Below are 12,559 nucleotides of genomic sequence, written 5' to 3' on the forward strand. Positions count from 1 at the left end.
ACCCAGGCCGGAGTGCAATGGCGCGATCTCGGCTCACCGCAACCTCCGCCTCCTGGGTTCAGGCAATTCTCCTACCTCAGCCTCCTGAGTAGCTGGGACTACAGGCACGCACCACCATGCCCAGCTAATTTTTTGTGGTTTTAGTAGAGACGGGGTTTCACCGTGTTGACCAGGATGGTCTCGATCTCTTGACCTCGTGATCCACCCGCCTCGGCCTCCCAAAGTGCTGGGATTACAGGCTTGAGCCACCGCGCCCAGCGACAGTGGCTTTTTAGAAATACTTTTTTTTTTTTTTTTTGAGCTGTAGTCTCCCTCTGTTGCGCAGGCTGGAGTGCAGTGGCACGATCTCAGCCCACTGCAACCTCCACCTCCCGGGTTCAGGCTATTCTCCTGCCTCAGTTTCCCAAGTAGCTGGGATTAGAGGCGCCTCTTACCACGCCCAGCTAATTTTTGTATTTTTAGTAGAGATGGGGTTTCAACATGTTAGCCAGGCGTTTTCAGGCTAGGTGCAATGGCTCATGCCTGTAATTCCAGCACTTTGGGAGGCCAAGGCAGATGGATCACATGAGGTCAGGAGTTCCAGACTAGCCTGGCCAATATGGCAAAACCCCATCTCTACTAAAAATACAAAAATTAGTCAGAGGTCGTGTCACACACCTGTATTCCCAGCTGTTCGGGTTGCAGAGGCACAAGAATCACTTGAACCCAGGAGGCAGAGGTTGCAGTGAGCCAAGATCACACCACTGCACTCCTGCCTGGGTGACAAAGCAAGACCCTGTCTAAAAAAAGAAAAAAAAATTCCTAAGGTCCTGGGGGTTTTAATTTGTACATTTTGGGATAGGACGCAGAGCATGTATATTTTTAAAAGGTTACTCAAGTAAATATAATACCAGCCAGAGATGAGAATGGCTGTTCAACATTATGTACATGCTCCCTTGTGTGCGTGGGCATTGTGGGGGCTCCTGTAGATCACACATTGTCTTCCTTCCAGCGCTATCTAGAAGCCTGTGTAAATTGAGATAATCCAGCCCAACTCTGTGTGCGTGTGTGTATTATATGTGTAGAACAGAGAAAAGCAAGTATTTTCCCCTGGACCTTGGTAGTAAAGCTAAGAAGTAAAAGAAAAAAGCTAAGAAGTGTTATGGGTGGCTGGCTTGCTTTTCCCTTCTTTCTCAAACATAGACACACTTTTTAAAAATGCAAAGACCATAGGAAGCTTTGTATCATAATGAGCACTTGTAGTAGTAACATTATGAGGAAGTTGAGGTGGGAAACAGGCATGGGGATTTGGGGTGAGAGCAGAAGCAGTCATCTTTGGCACCAATAATAGAAAAAGTGGATGTAAGGACCCTAGAGACAAACTGGTGTTGCTGTCTCCAAGGTTTGACCTCTCAGCCATAGACCTCCTATGTTTGTCACAGGTACTGTAGTGTTCATCTGTTTTTAAAATATGAGGGCTAATGCAGTTTTGTTATTCTTATAAATGAAAACTAAGCTCTGTTGTTTTTTCCCCTCTACTTTTTTCAGATCCCGGTCTCCAGAATCTCCCCAATGCCGTTTCATCCATCGCAGGTCTCTCCCAGGGCTCGTTTTCCAGTCTCCATCACTAGTCCTAACAGAACAGGAGCCAGAACTCTTGCAGACATCAAAGCAAAAGCCCAACTGGTCAAAGCACAGAGGGCAGCAGCTGCTGCAGCCGCCGCAGCTGCTGCAGCCGCCTCAGTTAGAGGGACCATTCCAGGACCTGGCCCAGGGGGTGGACAAGGTCCAGGAGAGGGTGGTGAAGGGCAGACTGCTAGAGGAGGCAGTCCAGCCTCAGACAGAGTCAGTGAAACTGGAAAGGGCCCCACACTGGAACTGGCAGGAACTGGAAGCAGGGGAGGTACGAGAGAGCTTTTACCCTGTGGTCCAGAGACTCAGCCCCAGTCTGAGACCAAGACCACCCCAGGCCAGGCACAGCCTCATAGTGTCTCTGGAGCACAACTACAGCAAACCCCCCCAGTGCCTCCAACACCTGCCGTCAGTGGAGCATGCACAAGCGTCCCATCACCAGCCCACATAGAGAAATTGGATAATGATAAGCTGAACCCCACCCGGGCAACAGCCACTGTGGCCTCTCTCAGCCATCCACAGGGGCCCAGTAGTTGCAGACAGGAGAAAGCACCTTCTCCTCCAACAGGTCTTGCTCTAATCTCAGGTGCCTCACCTGTTCATTTTGTAGCTGATGGCATAGTTGAGCTCAAAGCAGGTCCCAGTAAGAATATACCTAACCTTTCAGCTTCATCAAAGGCGGATGCTAGTGTGCCAGTGGCTGTAACTCCCTCCCCTTTAACATCTTTGTTGACCACAGCCACTTTAGAAAAGCTTCCTGTACCCCAGGTCAGTGCAACTACAGGACCTGCCGGATCAGCTCCACCCTCGAGCACTTTGCCAGCAGCCTCTAGCCTTAAAACCCCAGGAACTTCTTTAAACATGAATGGACCCACTTTAAGACCAACCTCTAGTATCCCTGCTAATAATCCTTTAGTGACTCAGCTGCTTCAAGGCAAAGATGTTCCCATGGAGCAAATTCTGCCTAAACCTCTCACCAAAGTTGAAATGAAAACAGTTCCACTGACTATGAAAGAGGAAAGGGGGATTGGAGCACTCATAGGTACCAACACAACAGAAAATAGCACCAGAGAGGAAGTTAATGAGAGACAGTCCCATCCAGCTACACAGCAGCAGCAGCTGGGCAAAACTTTGCAAAGTAAGCAGCTCCCCCACGTTCCAAGACCCCTTCAGCTCTTTTCAGCTAAGGAGCTGAGGGATGCTAGCATTGATGCACACCAGTACCAAGAAGGACTAAGTAAAGCAACCCAAGATCAGATCCTTCAGACTCTCATTCAGAGGGTTCGGAGGCAGAATCTTCTCTCAGTTGTGCCACCTTCGCAGTTCAACTTTGCTCACTCAGGTTTCCAGCTAGAAGACATCTCCACAAGCCAGAGGTTCATGCTGGGTTTTGCTGGCAGAAGGACATCCAAACCTGCAATGGCCGGGCACTACTTACTGAATATTTCTACCTATGGCCGGGGCTCAGAGAGCTTTAGGAGGACCCATTCTGTAAACCCTGAAGACCGTTTTTGTCTAAGCAGCCCCACTGAAGCCTTGAAAATGGGATATACAGACTGTAAAAATGCAACAGGAGAGAGTAGCAGCAGCAAAGAAGATGACACTGAGGAGGAAAGTACTGGTGACGAGCAGGAATCTGTCATGGGGAAAGAGGAGACCCAGGTTTCCCAGAGTACTGGCAAAGGTGATGCAAGTTCAGCACACCACAGCAGGGAAACTCTATCTACCAGTGATTGCTTAGCTAGCAAGAATGTGAAGGCTGAGATACCAGTGAATGAGCAAACCACTTTAAGTAAGGAGAATTACCTGTTCACTAGAGGTCAAACATTTGATGAAAAGACCCTAGCCAGAGATTTAATTCAGGCAGCACAGAAGCAGATGGCTCGTGCAGTAAGAGGTAAGACAATGCGCAGCAGCCCGGAGCTTTTCAATTCTACCGTTCTTCCTCTGCCTGCAGACAGCCCCACCCACCAGCCTCTACTCCTCCCACCCCTGCAAACCCCGAAGTTGTATGGAAGCCCCACCCAGATAGGGCCAAGCTACAGAGGCATGATCAATGTCTCCACCTCATCAGACATGGACCATAACTCTGCTATACCAGGTAGCCAGGTATCTAGCAATGTAGGTGATGTCATGTCATTTTCAGTGACTGTCACTACCATCCCTGCTAGCCAAGCTATGAATCCCAGCAGCCATGGCCAGACCATTCCTGTTCAGGCCTTCCCTGAGGAGAACAGCATAGAGGGCACACCTTCGAAATGTTACTGCCGCTTGAAAGCCATGATCATGTGCAAAGGGTGTGGAGCTTTCTGCCATGATGATTGCATTGGCCCCTCCAAACTGTGCGTCTCCTGCCTTGTCGTTCGGTAAGGAGACTAGAAAGAGACACACTGTAAAGGATGGGGAAGGGAAGGGTTGACCAGTTGGGTTTCTTTTTTGCTTTTGTTTTTTTTTTGCATCCGTTTGGAATCACAGAAATAAACAAGTAGGTTTCAGTTGTCTTCAGAGACAAATGTTACTTAATCAGGAATACAAAGTACATTATAGAGGAAGAGCACCTTGTATAGTAAGTCTGAGTCAAGCAAGACTTTGTGAATTTGTGACAAGTTTGCACTTACAAAATCATGTAAATATGTCACATTTTGTTTAACATTATTTTCCAAGTGTTTAGGTAATAATGTATTACTTTGAATTCAGATTTATGTTCTACTACTTGTGACTCTGAGAAAAGTTTAATGCCAGCATGGTGAAAGGAAGCTGCCTCCCTTCTGACATTTCCTAGGAAGTTAGGAAAAGGAAAGTGAAGGAATGACCATTCACACTGATTGTGTCTGGACAGTCTGATCACAGGCTATTCCTAGATTATTCAGCCTTTGCAGGACTTGGATTCAGGGCTTACTCAGTCCCTTTACCTTAGGTGGAATCTTCTTAAGTTGAAATTTTTGGCAAGGTATTCATTTCACAGGTAGTGTTTCAGACTCTCAAAGCCCTGACTTCCATGGACTAGTACTGTTGCCAAGCACTCTGCTTGGAATTTGTGGATCCCTGCTGCTCCCTAATTGCACCCCCTGCCCTGAGACAGTGAATGTAGTCTGTGAAGGGAGTACCTCTCTGGGACCCCCTGTATTGTTATAGGCTGTGCAGTACAACAATTCCAACAAAAACATCCTGTCCCTGCACTTACTCATTTGTAGTATAACTGTTTTTAAGTACTAATATAAAACGAACAGGAAAGTGTTAGTGATTGGGTGATTTGACCTACATCTTGTTGAGCAAGGGGAGTGAAACCACAGAAACTGTTCAATTGAATGTAAAGAACTTTGGAAAACAATTTTGACACTAGAACGAGGTAGCCTCTCTTTTCCTCTTCTCTCCCAACCTATGAACCTAGTGCTCTATAGTCAGCTCTTACAAGTAGAAAAGCTCACCAATGCCACGTTTGTTCATTCTGTTCAACCTGTTAGACCTCCCAGGCATCTGAACATGATGACATAATCTTATTATATCTTACTTTACACATACGTGTATGTGCACATACATGCACAGTACAAGACACTTTCCCTGTTTTAGAAAATATGTCCCCTGTTTGGATTACTGCTGTCTGAGCACTAGACATTTCTAATGTAAAGGGGCCTTAGTGAATGGCTAAGGGAACATCTGGAAAGGAAGAAAAATTTTTTTGCCCCAAAGTTTTTTTGTTACTTGTTTTTGTTTTTTTTTTCCCTTCTTGTTTCCTTTTTTTTTTTTTTTTTTTTTTTTTTTTTTTTTTTTTTTTTTTTTTTTATCCTTCTCTAGTGACTGAAGAATTTGTGAGTACATAATATTTAGATCATGGTTAAGGAACAGTAAAATAAACCTGCAGTTTACCAGAATTTTGTATTAAATGGGCGGGTGTCAATTTGCATCATTTGCATGTTGATTTCAAGTCTCCTAATTTGGAATGTGTAAAGTACAAATGTTAGTGCAACATAGTACAGTTGTATTTGTCATTCATATTCAGGATGTGATATTTACAAAATGCAAAACAGTTTAAACTTGTTAAGTCACATTCCAGATTAGGAGAAAATAGGCAATAATCTCTGTTTTGCCCCATTCTACTACCCACCCCTGCTCACCCCACCCCAACATCACACACTGTTTAATGCTTTCCCACAGTCCCTACTGTGCCTCATAAGAAACTCACTGTTTTTCACTTTTCACTTCTGGCTTTTTTGTGGCCCAAAGCCAATATAGGATTAATATCTGTGTTCCAGCTTCAGTCAGGACAATATGTCCTTCCATCTTTCCCCCTTTCTTCCACCATGCGCACAGCTAAGAGATAAGAAGACTGCAAGGATCGGGGATAAGGAGTGTATTTTCAAGCCAAGAACCAGTACGAAACAGAAATCATGGTGCTCCCAAACATTCAGTACCCTAGGCAATCCAGGAAGAGTTGGAAGAGACCTGTTGCTGAGTAGAACTCTCCCTGCCCCACCCACCCCTTCACTCCACCATAGTCCCAGGGCTGAGGGCTGGTCTGCATGCTGGAAGAGGTTGAGAGTTTCAGAATTGACTGCATGCTAAATGTCAGTTACCAATTTGGATTGATGAAAGTTACTTTTCTGCTTTACTCCTTTCCTATCAGAAAGGTTTTTCTCTGTGGTTCCCTTAACTTGAGGATGAGCAGACTATAACCAGGAAAGGAGGAAAGATATCAGGGATTTTTAAGTTCATTTAGAGAGCAAACCATATTGTGCCTCTTCATCTTGACCCAGGCTATTATAGATAGGTCCTAAACATTGCTGTTCACCAGATTATCTTAACAAATAATACTCAGCTAAATATTTGCGTTTAGGAATACTCCTAAAACAGATATTGCCATCTAGATACACTGCCTCAATCTTGACCAGATGAGAGAACAGTTAAATTCTCTTAGATGAGTAGTAAAATTGAATACCAATCTATTTATCAGTTTGTTTCAACACAGAGGTTTCAAGTGGAAAGCAATTCATCTTATAAGCTGAACAGAAAAAAAATATTACAATCTGACCTTTTAGAAAATGAAGCAGTAGAAACAAGAAAACCTTTAAATTATTAGTATGGTACTCTAACAGCACCTTTAAAGTAATCTTTACCTTAGTTTTTGAACTGTTTTCCCTTTCAGCTCAATCTGAAAAGTTTTAATAAGTGCTGAGCTTACTCTTAGGATATGACCTGGCATTATTTCCAGTGACTAGTCAGGCATTATGCCTGATGCATACGCCTTCCGTGTACCCTTCTCCAGCCTTCAGATACCCTCCACTGCAGGTCACCTCAGGAGATAGCATTATTAATATAGCCTCAGTCTTGTTTATAAAGATTCTAAGTTGTCTAGTAAAGAAGTCTCCCTGAATCTTAAATAATTTTGATTGATTAGAATTTTCCATCCTATTAAACAGAAAGTAAAGCCAAATAACCTGGAGTTGTTTGTCCTGCTTCTGTTCCTTAACCCCTGTGCTCAAGATACTGAAGCTATCTGTGGTATTTCATGTAACATTTCAAAGAGCTGGCAAATGGGAAACTTTTCTTGGGGTGGAGAGAGCATACCTATTGGGCTGTGAAGGCATACAGATGTACATGTTTTAGATCTTATCTCAGATTTAAATAGCCAAAGGAAGACCTCATTGCCTTCCAGGTGAAGGTGCAAAATCATACATATTAATGACCTGACAGTTAACATTCTGTTGATTATTATTGCCTTTCTCCATCTTAGAGAGCCATAACTAACTCTCTGGTGAAGTGATTTGCTGTAAGGGGGTGGGAGGGCGGGGGCTTCTCTGGTCATTACACTGCTATTTATTTCTAGAACTCACTGTCAATCAAAGAGCAGTGCCAGAGTGTTTTCTCTTTGACCTAGAGGTTTCACATCATAGCAAGGAGTGAAAAGTCTCCCCATCTCATTCCAACAGTGTGCTAAGTAAGTAACTTGGCCAAGGGTAGTTTCAGCTCAATTTATAGAATAGTCCAAAGAGACTCTGAGAAACATGATGATAGGCAGGGACCTTTTCTACCGTGTTTCAATACCTACAAACCTATTGAACGAGAACAGTAGGTAAAACATTTCCTAAAGTTGAAGCAGTAGCTTCGTAGATTCTTGGTTACTTTATTTTTTTTAATGCTTTACATTTGATACAACTATTAAAGATCAATTTTAAAAATAGCTTTCCAGTAATATATTTTAAGTAATATATATTTTAATATCTATGTAAAAAGTGACAGTGGAAGACCTTGAATTTCTCATATATGGTATGTTTGATGTAGGACCTCACTGTTAAGGCACAAATTATTTCAAAGGAAGTTACTCTAAAGACACTCAGATTATTTCAGAAAAATGCAATAAGGGGAATAGTTTTGGGGTTTATTTTTTATTTTAAAAGAAAATTGACTTTATTTACCACAAGCTATTTTTTTCCCTTCTGGCTATAAGGTTTGTACAGACTGGTTTGGTAAATGCTAAACTTTTGTGTCTTTTGCCTTTTTAAAGGAATTGTTAACATTGGAATTGAGGGTATGTACAGAGAAGTTGGTGTCAACACCATTTAAAAAGTCATATTTTTTCACAAATATAGAAAATCATTTTACATAAGAATTTTAAGTATTTGCAATAAATATATGTATATAGATTGTATGTATTCCTATATTCTTATTTTTCATTTTATTATTAAGTAAAGATCATTAAAAGTGAAAATAAAAACCTTGGAGTTTTTGGTGAATTTTAAGGTTTGACGTACATCTGAGAGTGGCGTGGGGAAGGGCCTCAGTTGTTGCCTTATGCTACCATGGGATGGTTCCCACAGATTGTATGGACAAGAGTAAAATCAGGAACTTGGTGATAAATCAGGGTAGTGTATTTGTTTCGGAATTTAAGTAAAACTGATTAAATTTTCCTCATCTGTCTGTCTCCATGTTTTCTCCCTTAATCTGTTTTGTCTCCTAACTACCTAACTTACTGGAGAAGTGAAGAAACGTGGTACAGCCTCTTTCTTAATGTGCCCATTGTTTGCTTCTAAATCAAAGAATGGTAAGGAAATATCTCAGGGGAAAAAATAGGTTTTCCTTTCTCCACAGTGGTTAATAATTCTTAGCAGACATTTACTGCCACCGCCTTCCAGGCCTTAGGGGAGTATGAAGAAATAATCTCTTGAAGATGATAGAAAAAAAATTTTTTTTTCCGTTTCCCAGTTCTCTCAGGAGTGAGTTTCATAGCCAGTCACGTCCTTCCTGCCTGTCTAATCTGGAAAGTTTAAAGAGCTGGGAGAATTGTGTGAAGAGAACCACCTGTGCCTTGATTAGGTTCTGTTTCAGCACGTGACACTTGAATTTTGAACTCCCTTGTGTCAGGAAGGGTAGCTATGGAAATGAGAACTGAGCCAGTTGTTAGGAGAGGTTAATTGTATGCCATGCTGAGATTGTTGTCTAATCCATGAGAACGAATTTGTGGCTGCAAAGTAAATACCTGATTTTAGGATATGATAGGAGCAAAATGGTGCCTACATGGTCTTTGTAAAGAAAGGTATATAGCCCAATTTTTAACAAATGAATAATACATTGAATCATTGATGACCTGAAAGAAAAATTATTAAGGTCAGATTTTCAAGAATGTATCTTGATGACCCATGAGACTGACTTTTTATTGTAGTTCACTAGTTCCCATAATTGCCCAGTTGTGGTTATTTTCACTGGAAAAAAAAAAAAAAAAGTGTATTTTGGAAGTTAAGGATACATTGGCTTTTTTTTTCTTTACATTGGCTTTTTAAAAGACAATTTTTATTTTTTAAATATTGAAATGTCAAATATCTGGGTTGTCCCGAGACGTTGAAGGTAATTCAGCCTTCCAAGAGAACAGCAGTCTAGATCTTAGCTGAAAATGTGCTATTTCTAAAGGAAACTTAAGTCTCAGGGAACATCAGCATCTTCATAATTTCCATATATAGGAATGAAGGTAAAATATTTAAATGTGTACAAACTAATCCATAATGACCATTTACAAAGATTGACTCCCCATTTCTAGTACATATTTATCATTATTTAGATGGGCCTCCTACCTCGTGGGAAGATAAATTTATATTCAGGTGATGACCTGGGTGCCTGCAAGTAGAGTTGGTCTGCAGCTGAGGGAGAAAGCAACATACCAGAAGACAAGACAGCTTCAGCTTGGACCCCCAGCTACCCTTTATTTACTTCACAGAGTCATAGAAACCTGTGTTCATTGCCTCTGAGACTACCTGACCTCAACTGGTCTTTAGAAGTCTAATTTTTTATGTACGAATCATGTTATTTACTAATTCAAGTATTTATAGAGCACCTACTGTGTGCTAAGCACTATTAAAGTGCTGCTTATACAAAGGTAAGTGAAAATAGTCATGTAAATTGCAGAAAGGTTTTCCTAAAGTAGTGACCATACAGCATATTTCAAGTTCTGGGCTCAAGGAGTAATAAATGCTAAACTTTTCCCCAAGATATGTTGAAAAATGGATTGAGACACTGGACACAATAGTGGCAAACACATGAAGAAAGGAAAGAAGGTCCCTAGACGAAGAAAGTGTGGAAATGAGTAGCCATTATTAATAAAATGCACCTTTTTTGAGAACTATTGTTGGAATAGCTAAAGTTGTTTATAGAAATTTCGAGAAATCTATGACATCTAAATTAGAAGCAGGCCAACAGCAATCCCTGTCTCCTAATTTAGGTCAGTAAGTTAGTGTTTTGTTAAACTAACTCTTTCAAATACAGCTGAGTAAATAATGCAGCTTTCCTGTCACTGTTCAAACCCAAAAGGAGCTAAAGGGAATTTTTCTTAAAACATGATTTTCATCTTACAGATGATAAGTAACTGTATGTCTTCATTTGTAATTGTTGCATCCCAGCTTTTTTCCATAATGGATAAAATTACTTTCGTGTCCTTTTCTAATGTTGTAGAACTGGCTCTTTCTTCTTTTTTTTTCTCTTAAGTCACAACTTGAATTAAAAAGGGCTTCAGCAGAACTCTAGCGCTTTTCAAAGAAGAATTTGGTGTATTCTATTATGTAATGTAGTCTCAACTCTGTCCAGGAACCAGGAGGATGGATGTCCTCGGTTTTCCTAATGCTTGGTAACCTTTAACAAGATTGGGTTTTGAGGGGGTTTTGTTTTTTTGTTTTGTTTTGTTTTTTCATGGGGATTGTATACTGTACTTCCATGTAACTTTCTGCCTTAACCTAAAAAGAGATTCCCTGGAAGGAGATCTTGTGACAGGAAGAACAAGTGAAACCAGGAAGAGAGCCAGAAATGATCAACTTGGAGATGAGGTGTGGCTAGATAGTGGTTTTCCTGAAGAGTGACTTCAACCTCGGTCTTTGTACTGCTTCAAACCCTAAAGAACCTAAAGGGAATTTTTTAAAATCCTGATATTCTTCTTAATTGTAAAACCTAGAGGATGCTTTAGGGAGAAGAAAGATAACCTGGAATTTGGTTTTAAATGGATTTAAGTAAACTTTGAATTAAGTAGCTTATTCCATTTTTGAGAGATTTCTTTTTAAGGTTTTAGACTCACTTAATGTAATGTTGAATTGCCGTAAGTGTAACCTGGAGCTTGATTTGAGACATTCTCTGGAGTAAAGACTAGTTTTCTATTGAACTGTGGTGGCTTTGCCACTAATCAGGATTTAGGATTGTGTACCTCTTACCAAGTGAAATGGAACTTGCCTTTCTAAACACTATATTAGACCAACTTGAGTCAACACTTATTATTAAGTTAGGGATTCTTGAAATATTTAAATATTTAAGATTCAAATTCGCCCAATTAGAAAGCACTGCATTAAATGTTACCAAAATATCTGAAGATACTTTAGAACTATTTTTTACACAGCTTATATCTTTCCTATGGAAAGTATTGTACATAAAATTTTACATTCTTTTAAAAAACAGAATCTAATGTCTTCAGATACCTAGAGCTTGGAAATGCTAGAGTTGGGCTTTGACCCTAAGTCAGCAGTTTTTTTTCATTTTAGGTTTTTAGGCAAGTTTCAGTAGTTTGGAGACTTCTTCAGTAGTGACCCCAGCTTAACCTACATAAAATCATTTTGCACACATTTTAAGTTAATCAGATCCTTCCAAAGTCTTGGATTTGGTTACCCTTTTGTTAGATAAGGAGACAGATTCTAGGTTGGGACAAACATCTTAATTTATTCTCTAATAATAAAGTACTGATTAGAAAGCAAGTTCTTGGAGAATACACAAAATTTCTGGAATCCATGAAAGATCTAGAGAACATGACAAATGAAACTCTAGAAATTAAAAAAAAAAAAATTAGCTGTAAGTGCTTTCACCTTTTTTTTTTTAAAACCTGTCTTAATTCTATGAATGCATCGCACCCTTCACCAGCACCAAGAGAAGTCGGAATGGAAGAATTGACCCTATGTAATTCTTGTTAACTTAAAATCTTTGTGCATGTAGGCCTTAGCACTTTGACAAATAAACTCTGCCTTTTAACTCCTCACTATCGTCTTTTTTCCTCTCAGTTTTAGACTTTTCTTTCATTGGTCTTTTAAAAACTACCTTCTTCAAAGTTGAATGTATAATGTTTCTGCACATGGACAAACCATATTTTACTGACTTATTCTATGATGAGTAAAGGCAGACAGTTTTACTCTAGCGATTGTGCCTTTTCTGTTACAAGGGAACCAGACACCATGTGGAATGGCTTACCTGTTTGTTGTCCAGTCCCCCATGCGCAGCTGTACCTGACTGAAGTTGAGTACTACAGGGAGTGCTAATCTTGTCAGAAAACAAGGGGGGTTTAAGAACTCAACATGAGCCAGATAAAGTGTGTATCTTTCAGGAATGAAAAGGAAACCCATACTACAAAGCTGCAGTAATCACAAAGGTGTGGTCCTGGCATAAAGACAGACATATAAACCAATGCAATAGAATAGCCCAGAAATAACTGCTC

General features: G+C 40.5%; 1 protein-coding gene across 3 annotated transcripts in view; it reads left to right on the plus strand.

The window, feature by feature from the left end:
* The window catches only part of ASXL2 (ASXL transcriptional regulator 2), a 69,252-nt gene extending 56,991 nt beyond the window's left edge, over positions 1–12,261 (plus strand). For all 3 annotated transcript variants that reach the window (XM_032293909.1, XM_032293911.1, XM_032293910.1), the window contains one exon: positions 1,528–12,261. In XM_032293909.1, coding sequence (XP_032149800.1) covers positions 1,528–3,981 — 2,454 coding nt within the window. In that variant the 3' untranslated portion in view covers positions 3,982–12,261. The remainder of the gene's footprint in view (positions 1–1,527) is intronic.
* Positions 12,262–12,559: the final 298 nt, after the last annotated feature.

Source organism: Sapajus apella, unplaced genomic scaffold (assembly GCF_009761245.1).
Source record: "Sapajus apella isolate SASKATOON/1434 unplaced genomic scaffold, GSC_monkey_1.0 scaffold31, whole genome shotgun sequence".
Classification (NCBI taxonomy): Eukaryota; Metazoa; Chordata; class Mammalia; order Primates; family Cebidae; genus Sapajus; species Sapajus apella.